Source organism: Mandrillus leucophaeus, unplaced genomic scaffold, assembly GCF_000951045.1.
Source record: "Mandrillus leucophaeus isolate KB7577 unplaced genomic scaffold, Mleu.le_1.0 Scaffold414, whole genome shotgun sequence".
Classification (NCBI taxonomy): Eukaryota; Metazoa; Chordata; class Mammalia; order Primates; family Cercopithecidae; genus Mandrillus; species Mandrillus leucophaeus.
In genome coordinates this window covers 691,961-718,759 of record NW_012104410.1, presented here as the reverse complement: position 1 = coordinate 718,759, position 26,799 = coordinate 691,961, and the positions used below count along the sequence as shown (strand labels likewise).

The window sequence follows — 26,799 nt, the reverse complement described above, 5'->3', positions numbered from 1 at the left end:
GAGGGGAGGAGAGGGGGAGGGATGGGGGTGTGTGGTGTGTGTAGGGGGCTGGTGAGCCAGCCCCAGCTAATGGCTGGGGCCAGCTTTTCCAGGGTACGAATTTAGATGTGAAGGTGCCTCTCGCCCCCAACCTCGCTTCTCTTTTCCTTCTTCTCAGAGAGAGAGAGATACCTGAGCCATCAGGTCAACCCAGGTTACCTCAACAGGTATAAGACCTCCAAGGGGATGAATACCTGCAAGCCAGAGCAGGGCCCCTAACCCAAAAGATGGGCTCCCTAGGGGGTCCCTAAGTCTGGAGACTTTGAGGAGGAACAAGCACACCATACCCCTAAATACTTCGGGCATCAGACCCTCCATCCCCTGGCCCCTCCCCAGGGTCCAAATCTGTTCTGTCTTCTTCCTTCGATCCCAGAGACTCTCTTGCTACCTGCTATGGGTAGAGGAGAGGGTCAGAGGCGGTGGGGCTGGGGAAAACTCCATATACCCAGTCAGGGCCACACTGCCCTTTCAGACACTAGCCCCTGCATGGAGCAGGAAACCCAGGCAATGGCCACAGGCTTGGCTAGGGGCTCTGAGAGCAAAGCTGCTTATGGAGACTAAAAGGAAAGGGCAGCTGGGTGTCCCTGGCTTCTAGTTGGGCTGATTCAGGACATTTCTTCTTAGGAGACTATTTGCATCTGAGTTGAAGGGGACTGGAGTAGGCCTCTTACTTGTCCCCACATACCCCCATGCCAGAGGAAATGCCAGCTCAGCCTGGTGGGGCCCCTGGCTTCACTGCAGCCCCCTCGTCCCCAGGCAGGCTGCCCAGGCCAGGATGTGGATGGAAACTGTCAACAGACACTCTTTAAATATTTATCCACACTTTCTCTGGAGGGTTCCCCCAACCCCAAGACTGAATACATTTAAGTTAATTCTAATGGATTAAAGAACCTCAGTCCATCAGCACCCTTCTCTGGCCATAAGTGTGTACAGTGATTTGGGCTTAACACAGATAGAGAGAAAAAGGGAGAAAGTGAGAATACATGCGTGTTGTATGCATACAAATGAAAAAGATGAAGAAGAATTATTTTTCCAGTCCTCTCCCTCACTAGTGTGTGAGGCTGTTACACCCAGGAAATCCTGGAGCACACTCAGGACACACACGCACTGTACGTGCTGCTTCTCACCCTGAGACACATCAAGTCCATGCTCAGTGTAAACTAGCACACACATGCCTGGAAGCATCCTTGCCACCTCATAGACACTGTACGCACATGTGCACACCCAGGCACACATGCACACATGCCTGACAAACACAGATGAATCTTTAGGCCTTTGCATTATGAAAACAAAATGCTACCTGTTTTTCTTCCACATCCTGGGGGTTTCAGGGTTGGATGAGGAAGGAGGTGGTTAGGCAACCAGATCTTTTCCTTCCTCATCCGGAGCCCAGCTCTGGAGATGGAAAAAGGAATGGCGGTTCAGGGCAGGATGGTTTAGAGAAAATGAATACCTCCCCCTACCCAACCCAGTCCCTCTATTATCTAACTAATTGCTGGGGAAATGGCCACTCTCTGTCAAATTCCCAAAGGAGATTCACTGGTGCAGGCTGCAAGAGCTCCTTCCAGGATCCCCTGCATTGGGGAATCCCACCCCCATATCAGGAGCTGCCCAAACTCTTAGACACCCGGAACTCTGGCATTGGAGCAGAGGAGGGAAGGGTCAGAAGAGGGCTGTGCCAGGGCTGCAGGCCTCCCTAGGGTCCAGAACAGTGGGAGTCAGGACAGGACGTCTCTACCCCTACCACAGCTCCCTTCAGCTTTGGTTCCAGTCCTGCCTTTTCTGAGCCTGCTCTTCGGGTGCTGCGATGAACAGAGTGGACTCTGGGCTCCCAGCATCTGGGTCACTGGATACTGTCATAAATACTTTCTCTTCCCAGCCTGGAAAAAGGAGGCCCAGAGGGCTGGATCCGCTCTGGGGCCTGCGCCTTATCATTTAGGGGGTTGGAGGGGGGATATTTCGACATTTTATGGTCCAGCGAAAACCCTGCCAGAGAGCTATTCTTCCGGGCCTTTGTGTCTTGGAATGCGACTGTCCCGAGTGTGCCGCCACCGCCGCCTGCCCGGAGAGCCACCAGTCCCGCAACCCCTGGCCGGACTTGGTTTCCCCTTTTAGGGGTCCCTCGCCATTCTTTCATTTGTTTGTTTGCTTTCTTTTACACGTTATCTGGTTTATTTCGCTCCCCGAGCCTGGAAATAAAGGAACCGAAAGCAGCTATCCTCGCCGAGGCCGTCTCTGTCCCTCTCCCCGAGGCCTGCACCGCCCTCATAGGTACCACGGATTTATGTTCGTTTGTCCGGGTCATTCTGCCTGTTTGTGTTAATTACTCGCTGCCTGCTTTGCACTTATCTCCTCCACAAAGCGATTATTTTTGATGCTTGCCCTCCTGAGCCTTCTAAGTCTGCTGCCAGAGCGAGGGACCATCTCCCGCTGCCACTCGCGAATTATTTACACCTCGCAGGTGAGAGGATTGATTTGCTCAGAGTCAGTGGGGCCGGGCCGGCCGAGGCGCGGGGCCTTCTCGCAGCGGCTGCGGGCCGGGCCTCAAATGTCAGTGCGGCCAGGGCGGCCCGGGGCACGGCCGCCTCTATCATTGAGCAACAGCGCCACCTCGCGTCCATTTGCTCCAATGCAGTCCGACTGGGAAAAAGCTAACAGAGGTCTCAGGCTTGCCCCAAAGGTGGGAAGTGGGAGGAAGGAATCTCCAGATGGGTGCGCAGGAGAGAGATTCCCGGGAAGGGAGTTGCCCCAGGACTGCTGTTCTTTTGTTTTCTAAGTTCTTGAAATAAAACCTTGTGAAAGGTTCCACACTGTTTTCTCTTTTTGTTACCCTCCCTTCTCCAATTAAGAGACTCTAAGCAAAGCAACTACCGCGATCTACCCCCATTCAGGAGCATTTCTGGGCTTGGAACATCTCCGCGAACGCGGATGCACGCTCCGAGGCTCCCACGATCGCCTGCCCGCGGCGCGCACCCTAAAGTCCTCGCTCCTCTTACCCTGATGCTGGCCCCGCACCGACTATTCCACCGCCTCCTGCAGGACTTTGGGGTGGGACTCTGACTTCTCCAGGCTGTTTGACCCCTGGTTTGTAGCCCATCCCTCTCGCGCGCGCGCTCTCCACCTCTCCCTCTCAGCCACTGAGGTCCTGTTCTCCGTGGGCCATAGACAAAACATTCCTATAATCCGATTTCAAAGGAAAGAGTGTCCACCTTATTTAAACCATAAAACAATTAAGCCCAGACGTCTAGCCAGCTCCGCGCTGCTGTTTTGTTCGGCCCCATTCAAAACCCAGAACAGGGAGACAAACAGCGCCATAAAAGTGGCATTTCGGGGCTGCGGAAATGTACCTATCCGCTGCCTTCCCAAGTGGAACAACCTTTAGGGTTTTGTGATTCTGACAAAGGAGCAGAGGAGAGGTGGGAGGGAAAGATTAGGGGAAGAGGGCGTTTGCTAGCCCCTCTCTACCCCCAGCTTTCATTTCTTTCCCCAGATGCAAGTTGTGTTGTTGTTTTAATTCGTAAATGATAGCGAATAAAAAATGATTCCAATCCTGACCTGCAGGCTGGGCTGGGATTGAACAGTGGGCCGGGCCGGGTGGGCCTGCTCTGCATCCCATGATTTCCTCAGGGTCCTCCAAGCCCGCGGCCCTCCTTCCTGCCCGCAGTAAGGCCGCTCAGGCCGGCTGCAGGAAGCAGGCCGCGCTGATGGACGCTGAGGGGAGGCGACAGAGCCTGGGAGCAGGGGCGGGGTGGAAGCCCGGAAACGCCGCTCTCGGTCTGGAAGAGAAGCCCGCATCCCGGCGCTCCCGACCAGGGGAGAGAGGGGTGTCTTGGCCTCCACTGGGTGGGGAACAGGAGTCAGAGTTCCAGAACAGCAAAATGGCCAAAGAGAGGTGTGAGGAAGGAGAAAAACTATAGGCAAAGCACCTTTCAAATGGACCAAGAAAACAATGCTTCTGGAATTGGGCAGGCGGTCTCTTAAGCTCGAAAGAGGAGCTGGTGCTTCAGCGACTGCGAAGTCCCTTGTTGCGACTTGATTGCCCCCCACTATTATCGAAACAAAATTTTCACCCCTTCCTACCTTCCTCCAGTCACCGAAATTGGAGTTTTTAAATAGAAGGAGAGAGTAGGAGATTCAAATGATGGGGAAGGGGCTGGTCCCTACAAGTGTCTCACCATCCTGTAAGGTGATGCTACGGGGAGCAGCACATGGGCTGGGGTCTCTAATTATTTTTTTTTCACGGAGGTATCCCCCAAATATTCAGAGCGATATCCTGCACCTTTGGCAGAATGGGCAGCTTGAGATATTAAAGGACTATATTTCAAACAGCCTGATTTTAATAGTTTCCAGATTGGGGGATTTCCGAGAAAGGGGGCGCTGGGCCGAGGCATACCCGCAGCTTGTGTCTGCTTCTGATTAGCAGATTAAAACTGCTGGTTCTAGGAAGGCGCTCTGGGGTGCGGTACAGCCGATCAGCCCCACTGGGCTGTTACACACACATCCCCACACCTTTGCGCTTGGGATCCCACAGCCACCAGGGAGCACCCACTCCTGACTAATCTCTGGCCAGCTTCCTTGGGCCTTGGGCACACCATCCCCCAGAAATGCTGCAGCTGCACAGCATGACCCAGTCACCCCTAGACAAACATTCAAACTAAATAACAGAGTAGGGGAGACAGAGATTGGGAAGAAAAGAACTAGGTGAAAGAAAGGAGCTGAGACTGCATTGAGAAGTAGAAACTACATCTAATTCTGATTGTATTGGCTTTGCCATCTTTCTCCTTCCTTCCTTTTTTCCTTTCTTCCTTTTCTTTCCTCTCTCCTTCCATGTCCTGTCTCTTCTCTCTCACTCTCTGTTTTTCTTCTCTTTCTCCCACTGCAGTCCCCAGTGCCTGTCCTGCTCTCTGAGGCCTGCCTGGCCTTCCTACTAGTCGCACACCCCCTCCCAGCCTTTTTTCCCAGCCATCCCTGCAAGTACCAAAGCACCAATGCAGCCAGGCAAGAATCCAGCCTGGGCCCTCACCCAGCACCCAACTTTCATCTTCACCTATCTCTTCCCTCCGATCTCTTGTACTCATAAATTATTACAATTAATTACAGCCAAGGAAAGCCATTCATGCCGTGCCTCTCCCCCGCACTCCATCTAGCCACCAGGAAACTTGTAGGCAGCCAGCCGGGGCAAGCACAAGCTGGGCCTGGGCCTCAGCAGCCTCCACCCCGCCCCCCGAGCCCCCCCACCCCTCCCTGACTGGAGAGAAGCAGCAGGCATTTGCCCTTCCAAGGTAGAAGGAGCCCATTCTCTGGCTCCAGCCTCCGCTAGACGACCTGAGCACTTGCCTCCTCCACAACAGCAGACTGGGAACCACAGGGAGCAGAAATAACGAGAACTGGATACAGTTGAGTTTCTGGTTTTTTAAGTGACTTCGATATATTAACACAGGGCTGTTCTACCATAACAAACAGGAGCACGTTACAGGACGGACGCTGGGGAGGAACGCTGGGGATGAGAAGAAACACTGCTATGTACAGCCCAAGGCGCCGGCCTGCACGGCCCGACCCAGCCCACGGCATGGTCCCCAGCCCTCGCCCCTCAGCTCCTGGGCTGAGAATCATTATGATGTATGTGTGTGTGTCTTTTTGTTGTTGTTGTACAAAATCTGCACGCAGAGCGCCCCAGGCCCGGGGAGGGATGGCCTGGACCAAATACGATACAGGGGGAAAAAATAGAAATATAGCAATTCAAGTACTGGCTTCTCTGAAGAAAGGAGAAAAAAAATCACATTTGTGTGTGTCATTTATTTCGGTTGCGCTGGGGAAAGAGAACGCAGTTTCTCTCCCCGCCTCCTCCTCGCTGGGTAGAACTAACTCTAAAACACCAATATCTCAACACTGAACCCTCCCAAATCGCAAGAGTTTTCTTTTCCCCTTCCTTTTTTTTCTTTTTAAGCTGATTGGCTTTTCTCTATCTTGCTCTTTCCTTTTCTTTTTCGTCTCTCCCCGGCCTGTGTTGGGGTATTTTGTGGGGTTTTTGTTTTTCCCTTGGCTGTGCTGAGGCAGCAGGCTGGGCAGTGTTTAGGACTGCTCCTTGTCGGTTTTCTCTTTATTCATCTTTTTCATCTTCATCCTTCGGTTCTGAAACCAGATTTTGACTTGCCGCTCGGTGAGATTGAGAACCCGGGCCACCTCATACCGACGGTCCCTGGTTAAATACATATTGAAGAGAAACTCCTTCTCCAGTTCCAGCGTCTGGTACTTGGTGTAGGGGCAGCGCTTCTTCCTCGTGGAGCGGGCGTGAATCCAGTTGGCCACGGGGTTGCCTGGAGGGCCAAACACAAGCAGGGGTCAGTGGAGCCCCTTTCCAGCCCAGGACTTCTGCTACTCTACCCCCAGACTCAGCCAGGCTCCCCAAATGCAATAACTGAACCTGAATTTGGACACATTTTGCTTTAGGAATTTTCCTCCTTCCTCGTTTTGCATTCTGTCCTCTCCCCAGCTTCCCCCTTTTCAGTTTCCAGCACCTAAAACTGTAGGAAATCCAAAGCTATCAAAGCCCCTCCAGTCTGGTCCTCAGCTTCAAGAGTAGTAATTTGAGAATATCCTCATAAAAAGTCCAAATTCCCAACCGTTTCATAGGCCCATAAACGCTTCTCTCTCTTGTTTTTTATTTTTATAGCAAGGTCTCTCTCCTCCCCACTTCCCTCCTCCTCTGCCCCCTCCCATCCTCCCAGCCCACGACCAAGTCCTGAAATTTTAGCAGCTCTGCTTCCTGACCCTGATAGTCCCTAAACCCCTCACCTCCCTCTGCAGCACCCTCCTCCCGCTTGGAGTTCAACCCTGCTGAGGCGAATTCTCAGGGTGATGCTGAAACGGGAAAAGTCTTTCTCCTCTCCCCAGAGAGCTGCTGGCCTTGGGGACAAGCTCCCCTATATCTTAGTTTTCCTGTTTGGCCTCCAGTGCCCCCCTCCTGCCAGCCCTAGGACAGGCTCTGCAGGAGCCAAGCCTCCAATTTCAGGTTTATGGGAGTAGCTGAGGGCAGGGAGGGAAGCCTTCAGAGGGGTATAATTAGGCCCTGGCCCCTTATGGGGCTGGAGGAAAAGATTTCCTGCAGCCCCCTCCTGGGACTCCCCCAGACACTTCCTCACACCCAGGGGGCTGCACCCCCTCCCCTGCTGTTTCTCCTTCTTTCCCCTTTTTCTGGCCCTGCAGCTCCCACCTGCCCCCCACCCTAGCCCTCCTGTGCAATCCTCAGAAGGTGCCTGTCTCCCTGATTGGAGTGTGTGTGTGTATGTGTGTGTGTAGAATTCTCTAATCTGGGGTGATGCCCACTCCTCATCCCTGATCCCCATTCTCAATCCTTAACCTCCAAGACCCTCAGAAGAGGGTTCTCAAGTTTAAGGAGACACAGACCCCACTTTTGTCCCCACTTCTCTTTGAAAGTCCTGATCTCTCCAAGTTTCCAGGCTTCGGAATATCTCAGACCCCTCACCCAGTGCGCCTGGGGGAGAAGTCCATGGACCTTCTGTTTTATGAATCTCTAGTGGGGTGAGGACCTCCACGCTGACTGGGAAGCAGGGGTAATTCTTCTCGCTGGGGGTATCTCCTCTGTGGCCCCAGTGTCCTCCTCACCTCTTCCTCATCCCATCTCAAATCATAAACTGAACCTCGCCCCCAGCCCCATCCCCTGGCCCTGTCTGCATTTCTTCGAAAGTGGTGACTGAGCCAAAAAGCCTGGGCTGGGAGGAGGGGGCAGGGGTCTCTCATCAAAGCCATCTCCTGAGAGTGGAGCTCCCCTCGGCCCTCTCCCAACCTGTCTCCCTGGGCCCCCTTCTCAGACCTCCTGCCCCTGAAAGCTCCCCAAGGTAATTCGCTTTTATTGAGTCCTCGCCCCCTCGCCCCTCTCCCGAGCTCCCTGCACGGTTCGGGAGGGCTGCAATCCGGCTGCCCCCGCCCGTCCTCCCCTCCCCTCCCGCGCCGGTTGTAAAGGAAAATTGCTCCCAACTTACTGGGGTCCAGGTCGGCCTTCTCCTCTTTGTGCTTGCTGCCGGCGAGCGCGTCCGCCTCGGGCGAGGGCAGTGTCTGCGGGGCGCGGTCGCGCAGCTCCCCGGGCGAGCCGTACATGTAGTCCGGATAGCTGCGGCCGTCGCCCGGGCCGCAGTCCGCGCGGCGCCCGGGGTAGGCGTCCGGCTTGAGGGCGTAGTGACGGCCCCCGGCCGGGAAGCTGGGGAAAGAGACGGCGCCGGACAGCGGCTCGAGCCAAGTCCGCATGTAGCGCGTGTCGGCGCCGAGGTGGGGCTGGGGGCCGTACGGGTGATATACCACGGACGACTGCGAGGGCACGGGCGCCCACGACGTGCTGAATACGGCCGGCTTGGGCGCGAAGCTACAGGACGGAAAATCGCTACAGTCCGGCACCAAACCGCTGGGTCTGGCGGCGGCGGGGTGAGCCCCCGTGGCCGGAAACCTGGACGCTAGGAGGTCTTCATTGTCGTGAGAGATGAGCGAGTCCACGTAATAGTTACTGATGGGCCCCGTCGCCGACATCGTAACGGGGTTTTACATACATAAGATTATTGTATGAACTGTATATGTACTTTTTATCTGCTCACAGAACAATCAAGGCAGGTAATTATTTTTCCAGCCTTTTCCCCGCAGCTCATTGGCTCCCCGGCCCCCACGTGATCGTATTTACCCAAAAATACGGCGCGGATCAATGCGCAGGGGCTTTTTTTTCCTTGCTTTTTTTTCCCCCTCTCCCACCCCCTTCCCTCTGCTGCTCCCCGCGACCTGCGATTTCCTGGGGGTCCGGAACTCTGGACCCAAGGCACCGGTCACCCGCTCAGGACGGCTCCTAGCTCATCTGAGAAGCCCCTGTGCCCATGTCCACCCATAAGCAGATGGCCTCCCCCCAACCATGAGGATTTTTTAATGGGGTGAAAATGCCAGTCCCCGAAGCCAGGGTTCTCGGACCCCAAGGGCCGAGCTGGGCGCGGGAGCCCCGCAGGGGCGGGGAGGCCGACCGAGGTAGGTGGAGGAACTATTTCTTGACGTAATCCGTCTCTGTCGGCCCCGACGCTCCCGCAGTCTCTGCGCGAGCCGAGATCAGCGATTGTCAGTTCGGAACGTGGCTTTTAAAAATGCGTTTTTAAATAGTGTGTATGTATGTATTTCTTTCAGGAGCAGCAGCAGCGGTGAGGGAGGGAGGGTGGGAGGGGACTGGGGAAGATGAGATACAGGGAAGGAAGGAGGGAAGGGGAGCGTTCTTCTGCCACTGGCCAACTCAGCCCCCCAAATCTGGGTTGGGGAAGCCTGGGAAAGGTGCTCCCTGGGTGGGAGGGGTAGAACCTCAGGATCTCATACACCTTTATCAGCAGCCTCAGAAGTCTTCTTTTTGCTTTGGCACAGATATACAGGCGCCTTTATTTTAAATTTATTGTCTATATTTATCTTTCTTTGCCAGCTTGAAGAAGTGTAGGAGAGATCCACACAACTTAAGTGGGGCGTCCCCATCCCATCTTCCTGCTCACCCTCCTTTGCCCCCAGCTCCATCTCTGCGACACTTCCCCCACCCCCACCCCCTAAAAAAGAAGTCACTCCCGGACTCTGTCTGCAGAAAGCCAGGGTGAGAGCGGGCAAGGCAAGAGAGCGACCTCGGTCGTGGGCAAGTAGCTTGTTTTTACGTCCTTCAATAAAATTTTTATGAGGATCATTTGATTGTTCATAAATGTGTCTTTCATTAAATAAAATTGTAGGCTGTTTTTGGAACGGGAAAAAAGCAACGGAGGGACGGGAGAAAGCAATTTCTTTGGGGTCGGATGCAGGCATTCCAGAGGGGGCAGTGTGATTGTAAAGAAATATCAGACAACTTGGATTCCTCCCCCCAATAAGTTGGTTGCTACCTCCTCCTTCAATTGAGGGTTTGTGCCCAGCCCTCTGCTTTCCATCAGACTGTCCCACGGTGGTGTAGTAAAGGGGGGCTTTAGTCAAGTAGGAAATTATCAGTGTGGGTGAAGAAGAGGGGGCATGGAGGTTGGCTGGGGGCGGGGGGAAGGGACAGGTGATGCCTCGAGAGATATGGTGCACTGAGGCAGGGTAGAGTGAATTTGAAGGAGGGGTGCAATTTCAGGGTCAGAAAGGAAGAGTCCTAGTCTGTGGCCAGGGAAAATAGGCAGGAGCTGAGGCTGAGATGCAGGCTCTGGAGGCAGCAGGGTAGGAGTGTTCCCAGACCCAGCCACGCCTGCCCTTCTTTCCCTCTCCTGTCCCCAGGAGGGGACCAAATGCCAGGGGTGGGGGCGGGGGCTAGTTTTCTCCTGCATCTCTGTGGATCTTTCTCCTGTGGGGTGGAGAAGGGCTGGGGAGAGTGTGTATAGTATGTGTGTTGCGGGGGAGGAAAGTTGGGGGGAGACAGCTGCAGCTGGCAGCACCGACCCCAGCTCCATAGGCCCACTCCCAAGTCTCTGCTCCTCCCCCTCTCCCGTTCTTTCCTTTTCCTTTTCGGTCTAGCGGGGCGGTTTAACGAGGCTGGGATTTCAACGCATGGGGGAGGATGAAGGATGTGTTTGGTTGGGGAGAGGCTACTTGGGGGTTCAGCTCCTTGGCGCCACTGTCTTCCCCTCCCTTGAGCTGGACTGAGCTGGGAAACCCAACTTACAAGAAGAAACAGAATATCTCTTTGGCCTTGATGGAGTTGGGTTAGCTGTCAATCAAAAAATCTCCCTCACTAGTTCAAGGAAAAGACAGGAGGTTCCAGTACCCTTGCCGAGGCTTTCTCCAAATCCCCAGTGCAGCCAGCACCTCCCCCAGCCCAGGGTGGCTGAGGACCCCGCCCGGCTGTTGGGCGGCTGCTGGCAGCGATGAGCAGAGACGTTTAGCCCTCAGCGGGGCCCGGGGCCAGACTGCGACCAAGAGGACATCAGGGGACAGAGTCTGAGAGACTGAACGCGAGACAGCCTGGGACAGACCAACTGAAACACGGAGCCAGGCCCAAGAGAGGAAAGAAGGAAACGGAGCATTAGAATAAAGAGAAAAAAGGGGGAGAATTAAAGAAGGAAGGCAAGACGAAAAGAGATAGGAGAGCCGGGAAAGGCAGGCGTGCAGAGAGGGAGGCGGAGGAAGGGCGGCCGTACGCAGGCAGGACGGGGCAGGGGCGAGCTGGCGGAGCAGCCGTGGCATTGTGCAGCCCGCAGGCTTGCCGGGCCTTTGCCGCGGGACCGGCTCCGGGCGCGGCAGCCACTTCTGTCTGGACACAAAGGCGGAAGAGGCCTCCTCTCCTGCCCCTCCCAGGAGACTTGCTCGGGTGGGTACACTAGGCCTCCGGGATATAGAACCCCATATTGGCCCAGACAGCCGCTCAGGCGACTGGGGGCTGAGCCCTGCTCTAGTCAAGGAGCGAAGAAACAGAAGAGGAAAGACGTTTCACGCCTGCTCCTCCTTTGCGTCTTCTCCTGGCGACAAGGCCAGCTGCCCCAGCCTCAGCTTTCCTGGAGGAAAGAGTCCCTAAGGAGCCTCCCCTATGGGCCTCTGCTATTTGGGAAAGTTCCTCAAATAGACATCGGGGCGGTAAAGAGACGCCCCCTTCTCTCCTACCCTCTTTGAACACCGCCTTCTTTTCAACTCTTGAGCTGCCTGCGCACCCTGCCTGCCCACTCTGCCGAGGCGGCAGCAGCGGGCAGTGATCCACTGGCGGGATCCCTGCTGCCGTGAAATCCCCTGTGAAACCAAGGAGACTGTCGCTTTCCTTTATTTTATTTTGTTTTTTTTTCCCAGGAGTATGAACTCCGAACTCTTCCCACTCAGAGGCAGGCACGACTGCGGATCAGGAAGCAGGCCTCGCCCACAGCCCCTTCCCAGCCAATGCCTCATTTTCCCTGCGCCTTTCGAAGAGAGGCGGCCTTGGGGAGGGGGGCTAGAAGAGGCTGGGAGTCCCGGAGTCCACTGGGCGGAGGTTCCGCAGGTCCACAACTGCATGTGGCCTGTAGCCCCCATTCTCCACATTTGGAGGGGGGTGGGTGGCAAACCAGGGCTTTGAAGCGGACCTGCAGATTTCCCTCAAATCCAGGTTTGTAGGTGCGGGGGGCGGGGCACAAAGGATATGGGGGCACCAAGAAGGAAGGTCTGTCTTCCTGGGGTTCAGTTACTCCTTCTGAATCTTCTGCCATACTCCAGACTCCCCCTCACCCACACACTCCCTTCAATTTTCCTCAGCACCATTGGGGCAAACCCAGGGACTGGAGGCCACTGGGAGTTCTTATTGGGGAGGGGGAAACCCCAGCTTTAGCTCGCAGCTGTGCATTCGCTCTGTTCTTACAGTTCCTTCCTACCCCCTAAAGACTTCACTGGGCACAGGAGAGACCCCTGAGGGGGAGGGGCACCCTTATTCCATCACCTGAAACCTGGGCAGCTGCGGCCATAACCAAACTAGCACCGTGGGAAGGACAGGCAGAAAGATAGACAGGTTAGAGTCGTCCCCTCCCCCTGCCCCGCGCCTTCCTTTTAGTGATTTAAATTCCCTCCGGTTCAATCCACACCGTCAAGTTCGGATTAAATTTAAAACAGGCTTTCTCCCGTGCCCCCAGCGGGCCATCCCGGCTGCCGCAGGCAGGGAGCCCGCTCCCGGCTCGTCAGCACCCGCCCTGCGCGGAGAAGGCCGTACTCCATTTGCTTTCATTTTCCTTCTCCCCCTGAAATGGGCTCATTTCACCTCTCCACTGCCCTCTCCCCCTCCCCGCCCCCTCCCCGGTTCCCCTCTACTTTCCCCCCTTCTCTCTCCTGATCCCTCTTTGTTGGGAAAAACACACCCACACACAACTCCTCCTAGCTAAGGCCTGCGCTGGAAGCAGAAACTGAGTTCTCTTGGCCTGCCGCGAGGAGACCCGCGTCCTGCCCCCACCCCAGGTGGGTATCTGGGATCCCTACACGCCAGGAGTCACGTCCCCAAGCCCAGCAGGAGTGAAATCCTCAGGGCCTGTGAACGTGGCCCTCTCAACGCCACGGCCTGCCGGGCCTGCATTCCCGCCGGCGCCCCCGCCCTGCCGCTCCGCAGCAAACGGGGCTATTTCCGGCTCCCCCAACATGGTCTGGTTTTCCAGCCTGGGAGTGGCTGGAGGGGGAGCCGCCCCAGAGCTAGAGCCGCTCCCTGCCCTGCCCGGAGCCCCAATGGCCCTGAGCGCCTTGTTACCTGATCTTTTGTGTGATGTATGTGTCGCAAGGAAATTTGCAGTGACTTTGGAGCCCAGACTGAGGAAGCGGAGGTGGCGAAAGGAGAGACAATACGGGTCCAAAGTACAATTAAGGGGCCAGAGCCGCTCGTCTCTCCCCCGCCCTCCTTGCCCGACTGCGAGCTGTCTGGCCTCAAACCTCAGGGCGACACGCGAACCTGGAGCCGGAAACTCAGCCCGTGGCAGAGGGAGTCAGAGGACTCTGCATCCAGGAAACAGAAGCAAAGCGCCCTTCCAACTTGGGGGCGCCTTAACCAGCCCCGCTGAGTTGCAGAGAACCCAATGAATGAAAGTGCAAATTCCGCCGTTTTTCCCGATTTTTTTTTCCAGCCTTGAGAAGGAGAGCTCAGGGTTTGGGGCGTCTCAGACAGAAAGGCAAACCGCATCTCCTGAGGCAGACAGACCCACAACATGAGTGTGAGCCTGAGATCACATACAGGTTCAACATTTCCCGAGGCCTCTTTGCCAGGCCCGGCGGGCGCCGATCTCCCTACCTTCTCTCCCTCCAGGGCCTCAGGCAGAGAGACCCAGAAGACTCGGTCCCTCTGGTTTGGTCCAATCCCGCTTCGGAAGCGCCTTCGTTACCTGCTCCTCCGCTCCCCACCGCCATAGATGCAGGACAGCCGCCTCCCGCCTGGGGAGGGAAGCCCCGGCCACCACGGCCGCCGCCGCCCGCCCTCCTTCCCTCCCTCCCTCCTTCTCGCCCTCCCTCTCTCTCCCTCCCTCGCGCGCTGCCGCTCGCGGGGCCCTCCCGCGGGCAACCTGCTCTGGACCAAATCCAGGTATCTCCGAAAGAGAGAAAAAAGAAAGGACCTCTTACGTGGAAAAGAAAAGAAAGAAAAACCGTCCATTGCATTTATTTTTCATGCTGTGACCATTGGTCGGCCTCAGTTCAGACGTCCCGGACTCGGCCCAGCAGCTGCAGAGGTGTGCAGGGCCTGCTGCCTCGCCCACGCCGACCGCCGCGCCCGGTGCGCCGCGTGCTCCACACTCTGGGCCGCCGCCCCCACGGCAGCCCAAACACCCAGCGGACCTCAAGGTCCTTTCTACAGACTCAACATCCGGTTGCCCGCCTCGCCGCCGGCCACAGCCCGGGAGCCCGCTCTGCTCTGTCTGCGGCCAAAGTCCATACACAATCCACCTTGCCGGTGCTCTTGCGCCCTGCCTGGGCACCCCTCCTGGCCACGCAGCCGTCCGGGCCACACTCGGGCTGCGGCCCGGCCCAGGACTTCGAACCTCGCCCCCTGCGCGACCCACACAAAGCCCTGAGCCCTGGCGTTGCCGCCCGCAGCCCCCAGTCCCCGCTGCCGCCGCCTTCTTCACCTGTTCTCGGGAAGGGCTGCATCTCCGAGCCGAAGCCAGGCCGTGGGTCGGGGCGAGGTCTCAGAGAGGCCACAGCGGATCTGTCAGGCTGAGCCGGAGCCCCAGCAGCAGACGAGACATCTCAGAGACCAAGGCTCGCCTTGGCGAGCTCTTGCCTTTTCCTCCTCTCGCAAGTCTCAAACACTCACACACTGAGAGTTCAGCTCTATAAATCCTGCTCCTCTTTCCCATATCATAATTAAAAAAAACCAGTAGGGGAGGTTTTAACTTTTATTGCGATTTCTGGAGTTGGGCTGAGGAGCATATATTAAGTTTACGCTTATGCGCTCTCGGCGGGGAGGGTCCTTTAAGAAATAAAAATCCATCTTAATATCCGCAGACGAGAGAGGTAATTTTTTTCTCTTCTCTTCACGCTGTTCCTTCTGAAGACTCCCTTCCAGCGAAGCGAATAAATAATTACCATCGCCTTAGCCATGATCCACGGCCTCCGGCCGGGGATGGACTCTGACCACCAGACTGGCCCTCACCTTGGCCCTATGAGACCTGGCTCCATTTCTCTGGATTTGGGGAGGAGACACCTCAACCCCTGGCTCTATGACCTCCCACACATAAGCTCAACAGCTCTGAAACGGAAATGGGGGCACAGAGACCCAAATCACAGAAGTCGTTCATTGGTGAATTTCGGCCCATCAGGGACTCTATCTCTAAGCCAAATGCTCCTGAGCACCCAGTCCCTGCCTGGGATACCCTTTACCCCAACTGACTGTGTGCCTGGGGCAGCCTGAAGACTCAGAGGCTGCTAGGAGCCCCCAAACTAGGGGAATCCCTTGCCTGCCTCCCACCAGCTGGCCTGCCTCTCTGGAAACTTCCCCATTTCCCTTGGAGCCATAGAGAGGTTTGAATACTTCTCTCCAAGAGAAGAAATTTTTTCCCCCACAAAGGAATGGGGGATAGACAGACCAACAATTCAGCTAGAGAGACAAGAAACTCTATTTTCATTTTCTCCTCCAGCTTCCTTAGCAGTCAAAATAAATATGTTTGCATAAGAGAGAGGGGAAAATAAATGTGTGTGTGTATAAATACATGCAGGGTATTTAAGAGAGCCTGGGGGAAACAGACAGACACAGAGCCTACACTCATACAAGGTCACATATATCCCTCCCAGCAGATGACTGTGAGAATATAGAACTCTGTATATATTTTGTTACGGGGACATAATGTTGTTTCCCTGTTTAGAAGTTTATAATATTTTAATAATCATAATAATTTCACAGTAAGAGTATCTCTGAGAACAGGGGTGTATCTCCTCAGTCTCCTTAACCCCTCCCCCATTTATCCCCCCCACCCCACTCCGCCAGCAGGCAGGCAAAGAAACCTCTTTTGAGAACTTTCTCTGTAGCAACCGGGGGCAGAATCGAAGAACCAGAGGGGGAAAGGACTAGAGGAACCTTTGCAAAGTTTCACAGGGCTCAGATCTTCCTCTACCCCATTCTCTTCCCCTCCTCCCCCTGGCATCAGCCAACAATCTTTCCACCAACATAGCAATGGTGGTCACGGGCAGCCTCTGTTCACCCATACGTTTCCACATAGTGCAAAGACAGCCTGACAGTTACAGTCACAGAGACCGAGGCCTACGGGCCACAGACGACTAAACAGAGACCAGAGTCAGGTTTTTGCCCTGATGTTTCCCAGTTGCGTGTGCATGTGTGAGGGGTTCTACTTGGACTTGATGGCTTTTCTCTAACCTACCAACACCCCAAACATGTCCTTCCCCTGGGGATGGAGCTATAGAAGGGGAAGGGGAAATGGCTGGGCTGGCACTCAGAGTTCCCCAACTCTTGGAACCTCCAGGTACCCTACTTTTCTAAGGGGATTCTTGAGCCCCAGTCAACTGGAGGTGGTAGGTGGGAGAGGCTAACCATTCCGGAGACCCTCTTCTGTTTCTGTCTCCTCTCTCTGCTAATGATTCTGCCCCACCCTGCTGCCCAACTGAGCTTGCCCGCCAGGCCACCTCTTACTCAAACTCCTGAATTTCCTTGGAATTGGCTGGACCCTCTTTGTCTGTCTCCATCAGCTGGGCCCAGGAGACAATAGCTGCAGGAAAAACTCCTCTCCCTTAGTCACAGGGATTGGGACAGGTTGAGGAGAGGACGGCATAAAGCAGGGTTCTCCAGACTTGTTCTGCAACCCCACTCACAGCTTGCCCTCCTTGGTCTGCACCCACTTTGCCCTATCTGGGAGGGGGCAGGGGGGCAGTCCCACTGGGAAGGTAGGAGTGGGAGAGTTGGGTTGGGGCCCTCGACGAAAACCGACTGATGTAACTCAGGCAGTTTCTTGTTGCCGAGTTCAAAACTCAATCCCAACAACATGAAACTACCTAAGCCACAGATCAGCTGAGCGAGCAGGGCGGGAGATTCAGCTTTGCATCTATCCGGAGGAGAAGGGAAGGGGGTTGGGGAAGGAAGAAATTCAGCCCCGTCCCCCTTTCCGCCCCCACAACCTCCCTAAGGACTAGAGAGTAGACTTTGGTTTGCTGGGTGGGTAGGGAGTCTGACTGCCTTCATTAGTTTCTGGTCTAAGCAAATCGCTCAGGAAAAATCTAGTGAAATGGGACCGCTGGCCGCCAAATCCCGGCCCCACCCCCAGCACCGCAGTGGAGCTATTCCCTTGCATGTGTCCCTGGCCCTGGGGGAAGCTGGATCTTCCTTCCACTCTGGAGCTGGGTCCCCTCTCTTGTCCATCTGGCTCTCCTGCTCTTTTCTCCTAGACTCCTTCTGATCCTCTCCCTCTCAGCTCGGTTTAGGCTTCTCAGCGAATGTGGGTGGCTGAATCATAGCCCTGTGCTCTGGAGCCACTTCCAATCAGGCCACTTGCCTGGCAAAACCCTACAGCCAGGGAGCACAGGGAACAAGAGGCTGGACAAGGCTCACACCCAAACCAGCGAAAAGCAGGAAAACCTAAGCTTCAAGCTTCAACCCGCTGTACTCCCCCTCCCCCACCAACAGACGACCAGACTGAGCAACACCTAGACCAGAGTGTCGACCTCGAGGAGACCCAGAGTGCCCGAAAACATAAAGAAGCCAAAAACCATCAATTTATCCCTTTAACCGTGGAACTCCCACGGCAATGGGCCGGGGAGGGGAGGAGAGGGAGCTCCCAGTCGCTGCCCTCCGCTGCCAGCGGCCACAAGGAAAGCCTGGATTCTCGGCAAGCACAGATGCCCTAAACACCTTCCTCCAGGCTCTGTCCGCTGGATGCCGGGCACCTGGGGACACCGCTCGTCCCCACTCCACCGCCAAGAAAAGAACAAGAAACCGCTTCTCTTACCTTGTCGCTGCCTCCTCCTGCTGTTCTTGGCGTTTCTGTTAGCTGCTGTTGAGGTTGGGGGGGCTGAGCTCCTCATGCCCCTCCAGCGGTTAAGTTTATTCCTTTCCTTGGATGGGTGGGGGGCTCTTTGGGTGACCCCCAGCAGCAGTGGGGTGCGCCCAGCCCAGCACCCCAGGCAATCAGATCCGTCTGCTCCTCAAGATTGCAGTTTGCTCTCTGCCTCTTTCCCTCCTCCAGTCACCTTTAAATGCATCTTTTACTGCAGCACCACATTATATTTGCAGATCATAAAATCCACCTCTCGCGCGCACCAAGACCGTCCTGACATTACTGTTTTATGACCTTGACTTATTGTGGTCACCTGGATAATATTTAAATCAACGTTATGGTCTCTCACTTACATTAAACCCGCCAAGAGACGTTCTAGAAAGGCTCTAGGAGATGAGTCAAACACAAAACACACACATCCACACACTCAGCCTCTTCGGGGGAGGGGGTGTCGCTAAAAATCACTAAAACCAAAAAACCATCCGTTTGAGGATTATGATTCTGGAAATTTATTAGGATTTTTTTTCTCCATTAAGGAAGCTACATGCAAAAGATACAACATACAGAACATCTTTAAATAACACAACTCCCAGACAGGAACAGGGCAATATTGGGGGGGGCATTCTGTTTTTGCTTTGCTATGTTCTATTTTTAATTTTTTTGTTCCTCTGGATGAAATTTCTGAGATGTTAATAGATGGGGGATGTGGGGGTGCTGGGAGGGGTGAGAGAAAAGCAGAAAGCAGTACAAATACGAGACTTCAAGCAGATTCTTAGAGCGACTGGGAGGTAAAGACACGGAGAGGGTTTGGTGGAGGCTCTGGGTGCTACAACAAACACATGAACACTAGCCGAACTTTCCAAAACGTCTATTAGTCTAAGGAGGAAATGCAGCAAGGAAGGAACGATTCTGCCTGTGCTCTGCGAGATTACAGACCCTCTCTGGTTAATTTTTTCCTCTTTTTCCCCTACAAGCGGGTGGATTCGATCTTAACTTTGCATGGAGAACAGAATGCTATGTGTGAGTGCGTGGGTGAGTGAGGGTTTGACACACACACCAGCCACACTCCCACCCCCATCTATGAGGGCACACACCACACCCCACACCCCGGCACCCCATTTCTCATGCTTTAAGTGGAAGCATCTTCGCAGCACGAACCATAGGTCTCTTGGAAGGAGAGTCTGAGGTCTTTGCCTTTTTTGCAGGCGCGTTGCATTTATACTCAGGGAGGGAAAAAAAATATATCACCAGGCACAAAGGGAGGAGGGGCGGGGAAAGGAAGGCGGGGGAAGGGAGGAGGAGAGGCCTCGCGCTCAGGTGAAATTAAAATTGGAGGTCAGTTCCCGGATCCGATTCTCTCGGTTCATTTTCTTGAGTTTCATTCTGCGATTTTGAAACCAGATTTTGACTTGTCTGTCTGTAAGGTTAATGGTCTTGCTAATCTCCAGGCGGCGCTCTCGCGTCAAATACATATTGAACAGAAATTCTTTCTCCAATTCCAGCGTCTGGTGTTTAGTATAGGGGCACCTCTTCTTCCTTCCGCTCTTTGCTGTCAGCCAATTTCCTGTGGTGTTTTCTGCCTTTATCTCCTCTGTTAAAAATAACATTATTTGCATAAGTATCCCTCGAAGTCGAAAACCCTCTCAGCGCTGCAGCCTTTGCCAGCCTGCTGTGGGGTGGCTGAGGGAGCATAGGGGAGCTGCTCTTGCCCTAGGGGCCTGGCCGGTGGGCTCCTCTTAGGTTCAGGGTTCTTACAATTTCTTTGGGGCTTAGACTTAGGGAGATAAAGGGAGGAAGTTCTTGCCTCCAGGCGTTTATTAAATTTAAATTACCCAAGTCCACCTTAATCTAAAAGATCCTGAGTACCCTCGCTTTCCCCCAGCTGGCTGACCCTGGCAGATTCCCTACATCTTGCTAGGTACCCCCTTCTCTCTGTTCCATTCCAGCTCTGGAAAAATCCAACCAGAAGGAAAAGCATTTTCCAGGCCCCAGACCAGAGCAGAGTCCACCCACAGCCCAGAGAAATTCCCAGAGAGCTTTGACCTGTTTCAACTTGGTGGAGGGACTTTGTTCTAGGATCTGTGGCCAAAGGCCATTGCAGTGGTCCCTGCACTGGACTCCCAGCTCTTACCCCAGCCTGAGCTGCCACAAAGTGACTCTGCTCCCTTAGGTCTCCCATTGCCATCTCTTCCTCTCTTAATCATTTTCCCCAGGTATGTGTAGCTGAGGCGGGGGAGCTTGTGAGAGCAGCAGAGGTCAGGGACAACAGAGCTGGGGTATCCTAAAGGGTCCTCAAACAACTTTCCTGGTCAAAGGACCTGAGCTCAAGGGAGAGACATATCCTGAGGAAATGCAGCCTCCTAGAAACCCCCTGCCTAGTCTGTGCATACGTAGATGTATATGCCTGCAAGTACACATGTATACCTGTAGAGATACACACACCTATACATGTAAGTACACACACACAGATATGTACATGTGTCTATTTATGTAAGGAGATACTATAGAATACTGTGCATTTCCCATGATCTTATTGACAGCCTCTCTCCCTGACACACATTTTTGCTGAAATGGACCAGCTCTGCTTCTCAAGCAGCAGAAGGGAACCTGGCCATCTTTTTAAGGGCAAAACACAGAGTCCAAAGACCTGAGAGGACACCCAGCAAAGGACTCTGCTGATGGCTCTGAGCTCTCTCTCCTCCCTATTCCAAATCAGACTGCCAGATTCCTGGATCTTATCTTGATGGGGGTGGGGTGGGGCGGGGGCCTAAGAGGAACCAGAAAACACACAAAAAAGGCAAACTTGAGGCTGCAGTCTAAAAAATCTGAATGTTTCGAATTTTCTCTCCTGTCTCTGCACCTGCAGCCTCTTGCCAGATTGTTTACAGGCTCTCCACATGTAACCATGTCCTGTTTATTTTCTTACTGAGGTTGTTAGGTTTGGTGGGGCGGGGGGACAAGATAAATTATAAATGGGGAAGTTTAGCCAAAAGCTCTCTTGCCTCTGGACTGGTGGAGACATCAAAATAGGAGGAGGGGAAAGAAGGACACAGACAGGGTACAGGGTAAGAGGGATTCCTTGGGGTGGGAGGGATTAGGTTGCTGTGGGGACAGCTAGAGAAAAAGGAGAGCCTATGGGAATGGGTGCAGGTCGAGTTAAGAGGTGAACTTGTTAACCTTGACTTTGCTTTTGGTGGGGCTAGAATGCAGCTTTTCCTGCCTCAAATCTCTCCCTAACCAAGCTCAGGGTCAGTAGAGAGGGTATAAGATTAAACCTTCACACTGCACACGTGCCACAGTAAAGGCTTCCAGGCTGTAGGCGCCTCACTCTCCACCTCATGAACACACCAGTGCTCATCTTCCAGTCAGTGTCTCTATGGGGATGATTTGCCAAGGCCACCTTTGCAGACCCAAGAGGATGAGGCTCTGCCCTTGCCCGCCAAAAGAGTGCCCGTGCATGTGTGAGTGGCATGTGTGAGTGTGCAAGAAGCATGCAATACGGATGTGTGTGAGTGTGGCACAGGTCGCCCGTAGGCATGAGTGTGCGTCGCGTCCATATACAAAGCACCAGGAGATCCAGGCCGCCCCTAGCCTGCTCCACTCTCAATATTTCATCTGCCTCTATACCCAATGAGCCCCTTATATTCTGTCACCATTAGCCGGTGTTGTGGGAAGCAGGTTTATTCTTCCCCGTTGGTTGGGCCTTTTTCTGAGGCTCTTTGCTACAACTTTTCAGGAAAAGTCGTTCCCCTCAGCTTCCCTCCCCTGCTCCCGTTTCCTCCACATTCTTTCCCCGAGTATCAGAGAAAGATCCTCAAGGCCTCCAGCTCCTACAGCAGAAATGAATCTTGAACTCTGAGCTTGAACTCTGGCTGGGCTTTCTCTTAACCCAAATTACAGTGAAATCCAACCAAAGCCACATTCCCTTTCAGGAGAAAACCTCTTGCCACGCACACAGAAATTTCCCAACCACTCATTTCTAAGCTGCTTTTGGAAACCAATGAAAAAAGATAATTTAACTAGAAAAAATGGAAAAGAAAAAATTAAAAGAGGAAACAGAAAACTTACAACATTCCAAATGCCCTGTTCCAACGCCATCCAAGCCAGGCATCTGGAGGAGGGAGGGCCGTGGCCGGCAGCCCTTCACCTCCACCTCTTCCGGCCCCAGCCTCGCTGCCCAAGGCCCCCGGCCGAGCCAAAAGCCGCAGGAGCCCAAGCCGCACGCACAGATCAGACCCACAAACAACAAATCGCGTTTCGCAGGAAACAATTTTCAACTGGGAAAACGCAGTAAAGAGAACCCCCCTATCTCCCCAGCTTCCCTAGTCCCTGGCCCAAGATCGCCATTTTAGGCTTTTTGCAAGCCCCTGACCTGAGCTGGGGGACATCAGCTCCCCAGGACACCAGCACTGAGAAAGCATACCACAGCCAGCACGCGCCTGGGAGCAGCCACCCGTCCGGGGCAGCACACTGCGCCTGCAGGCTGCCCGCGGTGCGCACCGCCCCCGCCTTAGCACCCATGGCCGGGGCCGGGCAGACACCTCCACGTCGCCGCTTACCTTCCCCAGCTAAGTGACGCGCCATCAGCCTGGAGCTCAGCAGACACTAGCCGCAAGCCAGGGTCGCATTCCCGAAATGGTCTGGGGCCTCCTGGGCCCAACCCTCTCCCCTGCCCGCCTCCCCCGGCCGCGAAGACGAAGTGCCGGAACGTCCCAGTAGCGCCCGCGGCCCAGGCGGCCTTACCTTTCGCTTCGTTATCCGAGGTGTCTGGGCTGGAGTCGGCAGTTTTAGCCCTCTCCTTTTCGCTTTCCGAGGGGCTGCCTTTAGGGCCCGCCAGGCTCTGCTCCGTCTTGATCTCATTGGGGCTAGGGGTCTGGTTGTCGGACTTGGGGGTCTCAGGGAAACTCACTTTGCCGCCCAGCTGAGGCGATTCCAGATGTTCGGCGCGCGGGTTGAGACTGGCCCGCTGCTCGAAAGGGGCTTCGAAGTCGTTGGCCCCGGAACAGTGGGGCGTCTTGTCCAGCGCGGAGTAGCTCGGGCTGGCGCGGTAGTAGCTGGGCACGGGTACTTCGTGCTCCCCAAGGCAGGACTCCGGCAGGGGGTGGGAGTAGAGAGCTGCCTCGGGGCCACTTTTCGCCCGCTTCTCTGCACTGTACATGCAGCAGACATTCTCCTCCTTGACACTAGGTGGGTAGGAGCAGGAGGACAGCGGCCTGCCAACAGGTTGTTCCAGGCGATAGGCGGCTTTGGGGTCGCCCCAGGAGTCCAGCTGCGAGAGGTAGGACGGATAGGTGTTGAGGGTGAGGCTGGGACTGCCGCCCTCGTCCCTCTTGGAGAGCGAGGGCGCAAGCCCGCAGCCCCTCATCACCCCGCAGTTGAAGTCACTCCCAGACTGCATATACATGCCTGCGCTCCGGCTATAGCGCTCTCCTCCGCCGGGCGCAGCCAAGGGCTCCGCGTACGAGTTCGGAGTTACATTGCGAGGGCATGTCATTTTCAGAGAGAGGGGTTTTTAAGGAGCAATACTACAGCGGAGGAGCTGACATCTTTTTTTTCCCCCATCCGGGAGGGGGGGCGCGGTTGGAGGGGAGGGAGGAAAAAGAAGGGGAGGGGGGGGAAATATCAGCTCCATAATTATCCGCGCATTCGGTTCTCACCATGTGACGGCTAGACCAATGGGATTTGAAAATGGCCTTGATGATTCAGACGGCCGTGACGTCAGCAGGGTCAAGTTGTCGGCAGGCGGAGCGCGCAGAGTGGAGTAACAGCGCCACCTAGCAGCTGCCTCGGGGTAGGGGCACCGGAGCCCTTCCCGGCGAACAAAGGAAGCGCCCCCCGGGCTGCAGGGGCGGTAGGGGGGTGGAGGGGGATGGGGGTGAGGGTTCTGGAAAGAGTGGGGTTTGTTTATCCAGTAACCAGCCTGTAACTCCTGGGGAGAAGGGGGCGGAGAGGGGGAAAATGCGGGAGAGAGGGAGAGAGCGAGGCTACCCGGGGCTCAAAACAGTCAAATTCAAATTAAAAGGTCGAGACACGAATCAGGTACTTCTCCCCACTCTTCATCTCCCCTTTTCACCTCCCCGGCCCCGGCTCCCGCTTCTTCCCTTGGGGATGGGAGTGGGGTGAGGTTTTTTTTGTGGGGGGAGTGGGGGGATCTGATGAGCAGAGAAAGGGGAAAAAAAGTTAAGGAATCCCAAACAGGACTAAAGTTTCTGCTCTCCTGCCTCCTCTTTTCTCCGGACTTGGCCCTCGGGGCTGGAAGCTTGGGGGCCGCGGCGCTGGAGGTTGGTGGAGTTGCAAGTTCCCTGTGGGGGTTGACGGGGAATCTCCAGCCTCTAGGGTGGGCCAGGGAGGGGGTCATGGTCACTTCATGGCTTCTCGGAAAAGGAGGTTCCGAATGGACGCGGCGTAGGAGAAAGAGGAAGCCAGAGACCAGAGGCACCCGATCCCCGACCCGAGAGCTGCGGCCTGGGCCTGGCAGGGTGGGCGGCTCCTGGGTCACCATCTCAGGGGCCCACAAGGCTTTGGCCTTGGAGCCGGTTCTGCTACTTTACTTCAGGCCCTGGCGGCCCTCGCTTTCCGCTTGACCTTGCCCCCACTAAAACAGGGAATATTCCGGGAAAGAAAGAGGGAACCTGCGGAGCCTCGGTCAGTTTGGAGAAGTCACGTATGACACGGGAACCAGCACACAAGACACAACAAAACCCGACCCAGAGAGGCGTCCTTTACAGAGCGCATGGGCTGGGAGCATGTTTGAAAGAAGACAGACCAGTCTATTTTTGTGGTTGTTTTTAAATAAAAGGAAGAAATAAGGGGAACCGTATTTTTCAAATAGTTATTTCCGTTTTTCCATCGCCTTCTTCCAAAGCGAACTAAACTCTCCACCCCTTCCTCAGGAAACGGAATCTGGAGAACAAGTTGTCTTTCCGGTCGCCCCACATTTTTCCCTGGACAGAGCCTGGGGTTCAGACTTTCCGAAGGGCTGGAGGTTGGCGGGGAAAGGACTGGAGTCCAGCGCCCTGGCGTGGAGGAGTGAGGAGGCTAGACCGCTTCTAGGGAGGCCCAAGCCCGCTGCGGCTAGAAGACCACAGAAAGAAATCCTCCGAATTTCCCCATCCAGGGGTGGAGAGAGAAGACGCAGGGGTTCCTGAACCTCCGGAAAACTGGAAGGAAATATGTAGTGTATGATTTGCTTGCATGACCGGCCAGGGGAGATTTGAAATGGTTTTGTGTTTTCATTTGCAGGGTCACCGTGGCCTCAGCATGGGGGTTATCCAGGGCAAGGTTAGGCTGTTTAGGCCCCAGACTTGGGACAGTCCGGGCAGCAGTCAATCCAGGGAGCCATTTGTCCCACCGCCCATCCCGCGGGAAACGGGCGAGACTTTATGGCCACTCTGTTTGTATTATCTGCATTAGTCTTTCCCCACCAGTTTGATCGAAACCGTTCCCTTTTACGAGGACCCAACGAAAATTTCCCGTCATATTTATCAGTCAGGGATAAAAATTTAGTATGGGAACTGATATTTCCTCATTTATGGGACGATGAAATTAAATACCAAAGCAATTGAGAATTATATGGCTTTGGGGGTTCCCTCCCCACTCTTTCACGTCTCCTTTATTTTCCTGCCTGGTGTGCTTTTCCCAGGAATTTAGCGTTCCAGTTCCCTACCCTTACCCCCCATTTTGGAGTCTGGTGCGTCCTTTTCCCCACGGCCAAGTGCCCCTTGGCCACCTCAGCCTTTTCTGTTTTTTCCTCTAGGTGTTAGTAGCTGGGGGCCAGGACAGCGCTACCCGAGCGTCTGCCCAGGCCAGGCCAGGCTGGGATCAGAGAAAGTTTTCCAGGGAAGAACCGCAAAGGATTTGAGCACAGCTTGGGAGGGGGTGAAGCAGTCGGCAGCAAAGGGTGAAGGAGATAAACTTCAGACAAGCCGCAAGGCCTAGCCTGGGGAACCAGCAGACAGGGAGCAGAGTCATCGGCTTCAGGGGCCCCACCACCCAACCTCCTTCCAAGCCCACCTCTCACCTTAGCCAAGGGAGAGGACAGAGTCGCTCGCCGTCATTAATGAAAATAATACTCCGGGGAGGAGCCTCCCGCCTCGACTCCCGCCTCCTCACAAGAACGAATAGTGTTTAAAGTTGAAATAATTAGAAGTATGATAAACACGGCCCATTAATGAAAAAAGAAATCAAATTCATCAGCCTAAGTGGGACCCCCGGTGGGACAAATGTTTGCCTCTAATTACGCAAGATAAACGAAAACCCGGAGCTGTTAAACTGAGCCCGCTCGGACGACGCAGACCTGAATAACTTGTTGGGTTTTCACAGACTTTGGGATTCTGCTTCAGTGGAGGTAAAAGGAAGGAAAAAGTGAGTGCTTGAGACTGGCGAAGGGAGCATTTGTGGGGGCCTGGGTCCCAGCCCTGCCCCCTTGGGCTCGATCTTTTCCTGAGGCCACGAGCAAAGGCTGTTTCCGTCCTATTGTCCAGGCCTGGCGTTCAAAGGCATGCGGGCCGCCACAGCCACCCCGCCTGCCGCCACTGCCAGGCACCTACCGCCCTGCCCCACAGGACCAAGACCCTTCAGCCTGTGCCCTTGGCAACTGGATTAGGATCCAGGGAAGGCCTGTGTTGCTAGAATCATCCACATATGGACTCTTTTTAATCAATTTCCCCAACTTTCCGAGGGTGCCGAGAGACCTATGCCTATGCCTAAGTCTGGCGCTCCCCCTTCTTACCTCAACTTGGGAACATGAAAATCCAGGGGCTGCAGCCCACAGTGGGGCCAGGCTGTGCATACGACCTGACAAATCCCACCCAGGGCCAGTGCCCTGACCCCTTTCTCCCTTCCCGGG

The 26,799-nt window shown here is 54.9% G+C and overlaps 2 protein-coding genes and 3 long non-coding RNA genes across 6 annotated transcripts; 3 read left to right on the top strand and 2 right to left on the bottom strand.

Annotated features, from left to right (window-relative positions):
* Positions 1 to 5,441: 5,441 nt before the first annotated feature.
* HOXC9 (homeobox C9) lies at positions 5,442 to 13,254 on the bottom strand. 2 transcript variants are annotated; one of them, XM_011992599.1, is made up of 3 exons: positions 13,214 to 13,254; positions 8,043 to 8,637; positions 5,442 to 6,356 (listed from the first exon to the last, which is right to left on the bottom strand). In XM_011992599.1, the coding sequence occupies exons 2-3, from the start codon at positions 8,578 to 8,580 to the stop codon at positions 6,112 to 6,114; spliced, it is 783 nt and encodes a 260-aa protein (XP_011847989.1). In that variant the 5' UTR covers positions 8,581 to 8,637; positions 13,214 to 13,254; the 3' UTR covers positions 5,442 to 6,111. The 2 variants fall into 2 exon arrangements, with proteins under 2 accessions (XP_011847989.1, XP_011847988.1); XM_011992598.1 differs by lacking the exon at positions 13,214 to 13,254 and having other exon boundaries at positions 8,043 to 8,699.
* On the top strand, positions 8,759 to 9,745 carry LOC105548541. The gene is made up of 2 exons (XR_001007402.1): positions 8,759 to 9,060; positions 9,497 to 9,745. It is a non-coding gene; the product is annotated as an uncharacterized LOC105548541 (long non-coding RNA).
* Positions 11,979 to 13,555, top strand: LOC105548542. The gene is made up of 3 exons (XR_001007403.1): positions 11,979 to 12,094; positions 12,854 to 12,930; positions 13,245 to 13,555. It is a non-coding gene; the product is annotated as an uncharacterized LOC105548542 (long non-coding RNA).
* Positions 13,556 to 18,436: 4,881 nt separating this feature from the next.
* HOXC10 (homeobox C10) lies at positions 18,437 to 23,596 on the bottom strand. Its single transcript, XM_011992590.1, has 2 exons — positions 22,695 to 23,596; positions 18,437 to 19,542 (listed from the first exon to the last, which is right to left on the bottom strand). The coding sequence occupies exons 1-2, from the start codon at positions 23,443 to 23,445 to the stop codon at positions 19,265 to 19,267; spliced, it is 1,029 nt and encodes a 342-aa protein (XP_011847980.1). The 5' UTR covers positions 23,446 to 23,596; the 3' UTR covers positions 18,437 to 19,264.
* On the top strand, positions 23,186 to 24,758 carry LOC105548534. The gene is made up of 3 exons (XR_001007401.1): positions 23,186 to 23,229; positions 23,623 to 23,742; positions 24,556 to 24,758. It is a non-coding gene; the product is annotated as an uncharacterized LOC105548534 (long non-coding RNA).
* The last annotated feature ends 2,041 nt before the right edge of the window (positions 24,759 to 26,799 follow it).

Coding starts and splice junctions, on each gene's coding strand:
- HOXC9 (XM_011992599.1), bottom strand. CDS start 8,580: ATGTCGGCGACGGGGCCCATCAGTAACTATTACGTGGACTCGCTCATC. Junction 6,357..8,042: donor GAAGGCCGACCTGGACCCCA/GTAAGTTGGGAG, acceptor TTGGCCCTCCAG/GCAACCCCGTGGCCAACTGG.
- HOXC10 (XM_011992590.1), bottom strand. CDS start 23,445: ATGACATGCCCTCGCAATGTAACTCCGAACTCGTACGCGGAGCCCTTG. Junction 19,543..22,694: donor CTCGGATAACGAAGCGAAAG/GTAAGGCCGCCT, acceptor TATTTTTAACAG/AGGAGATAAAGGCAGAAAAC.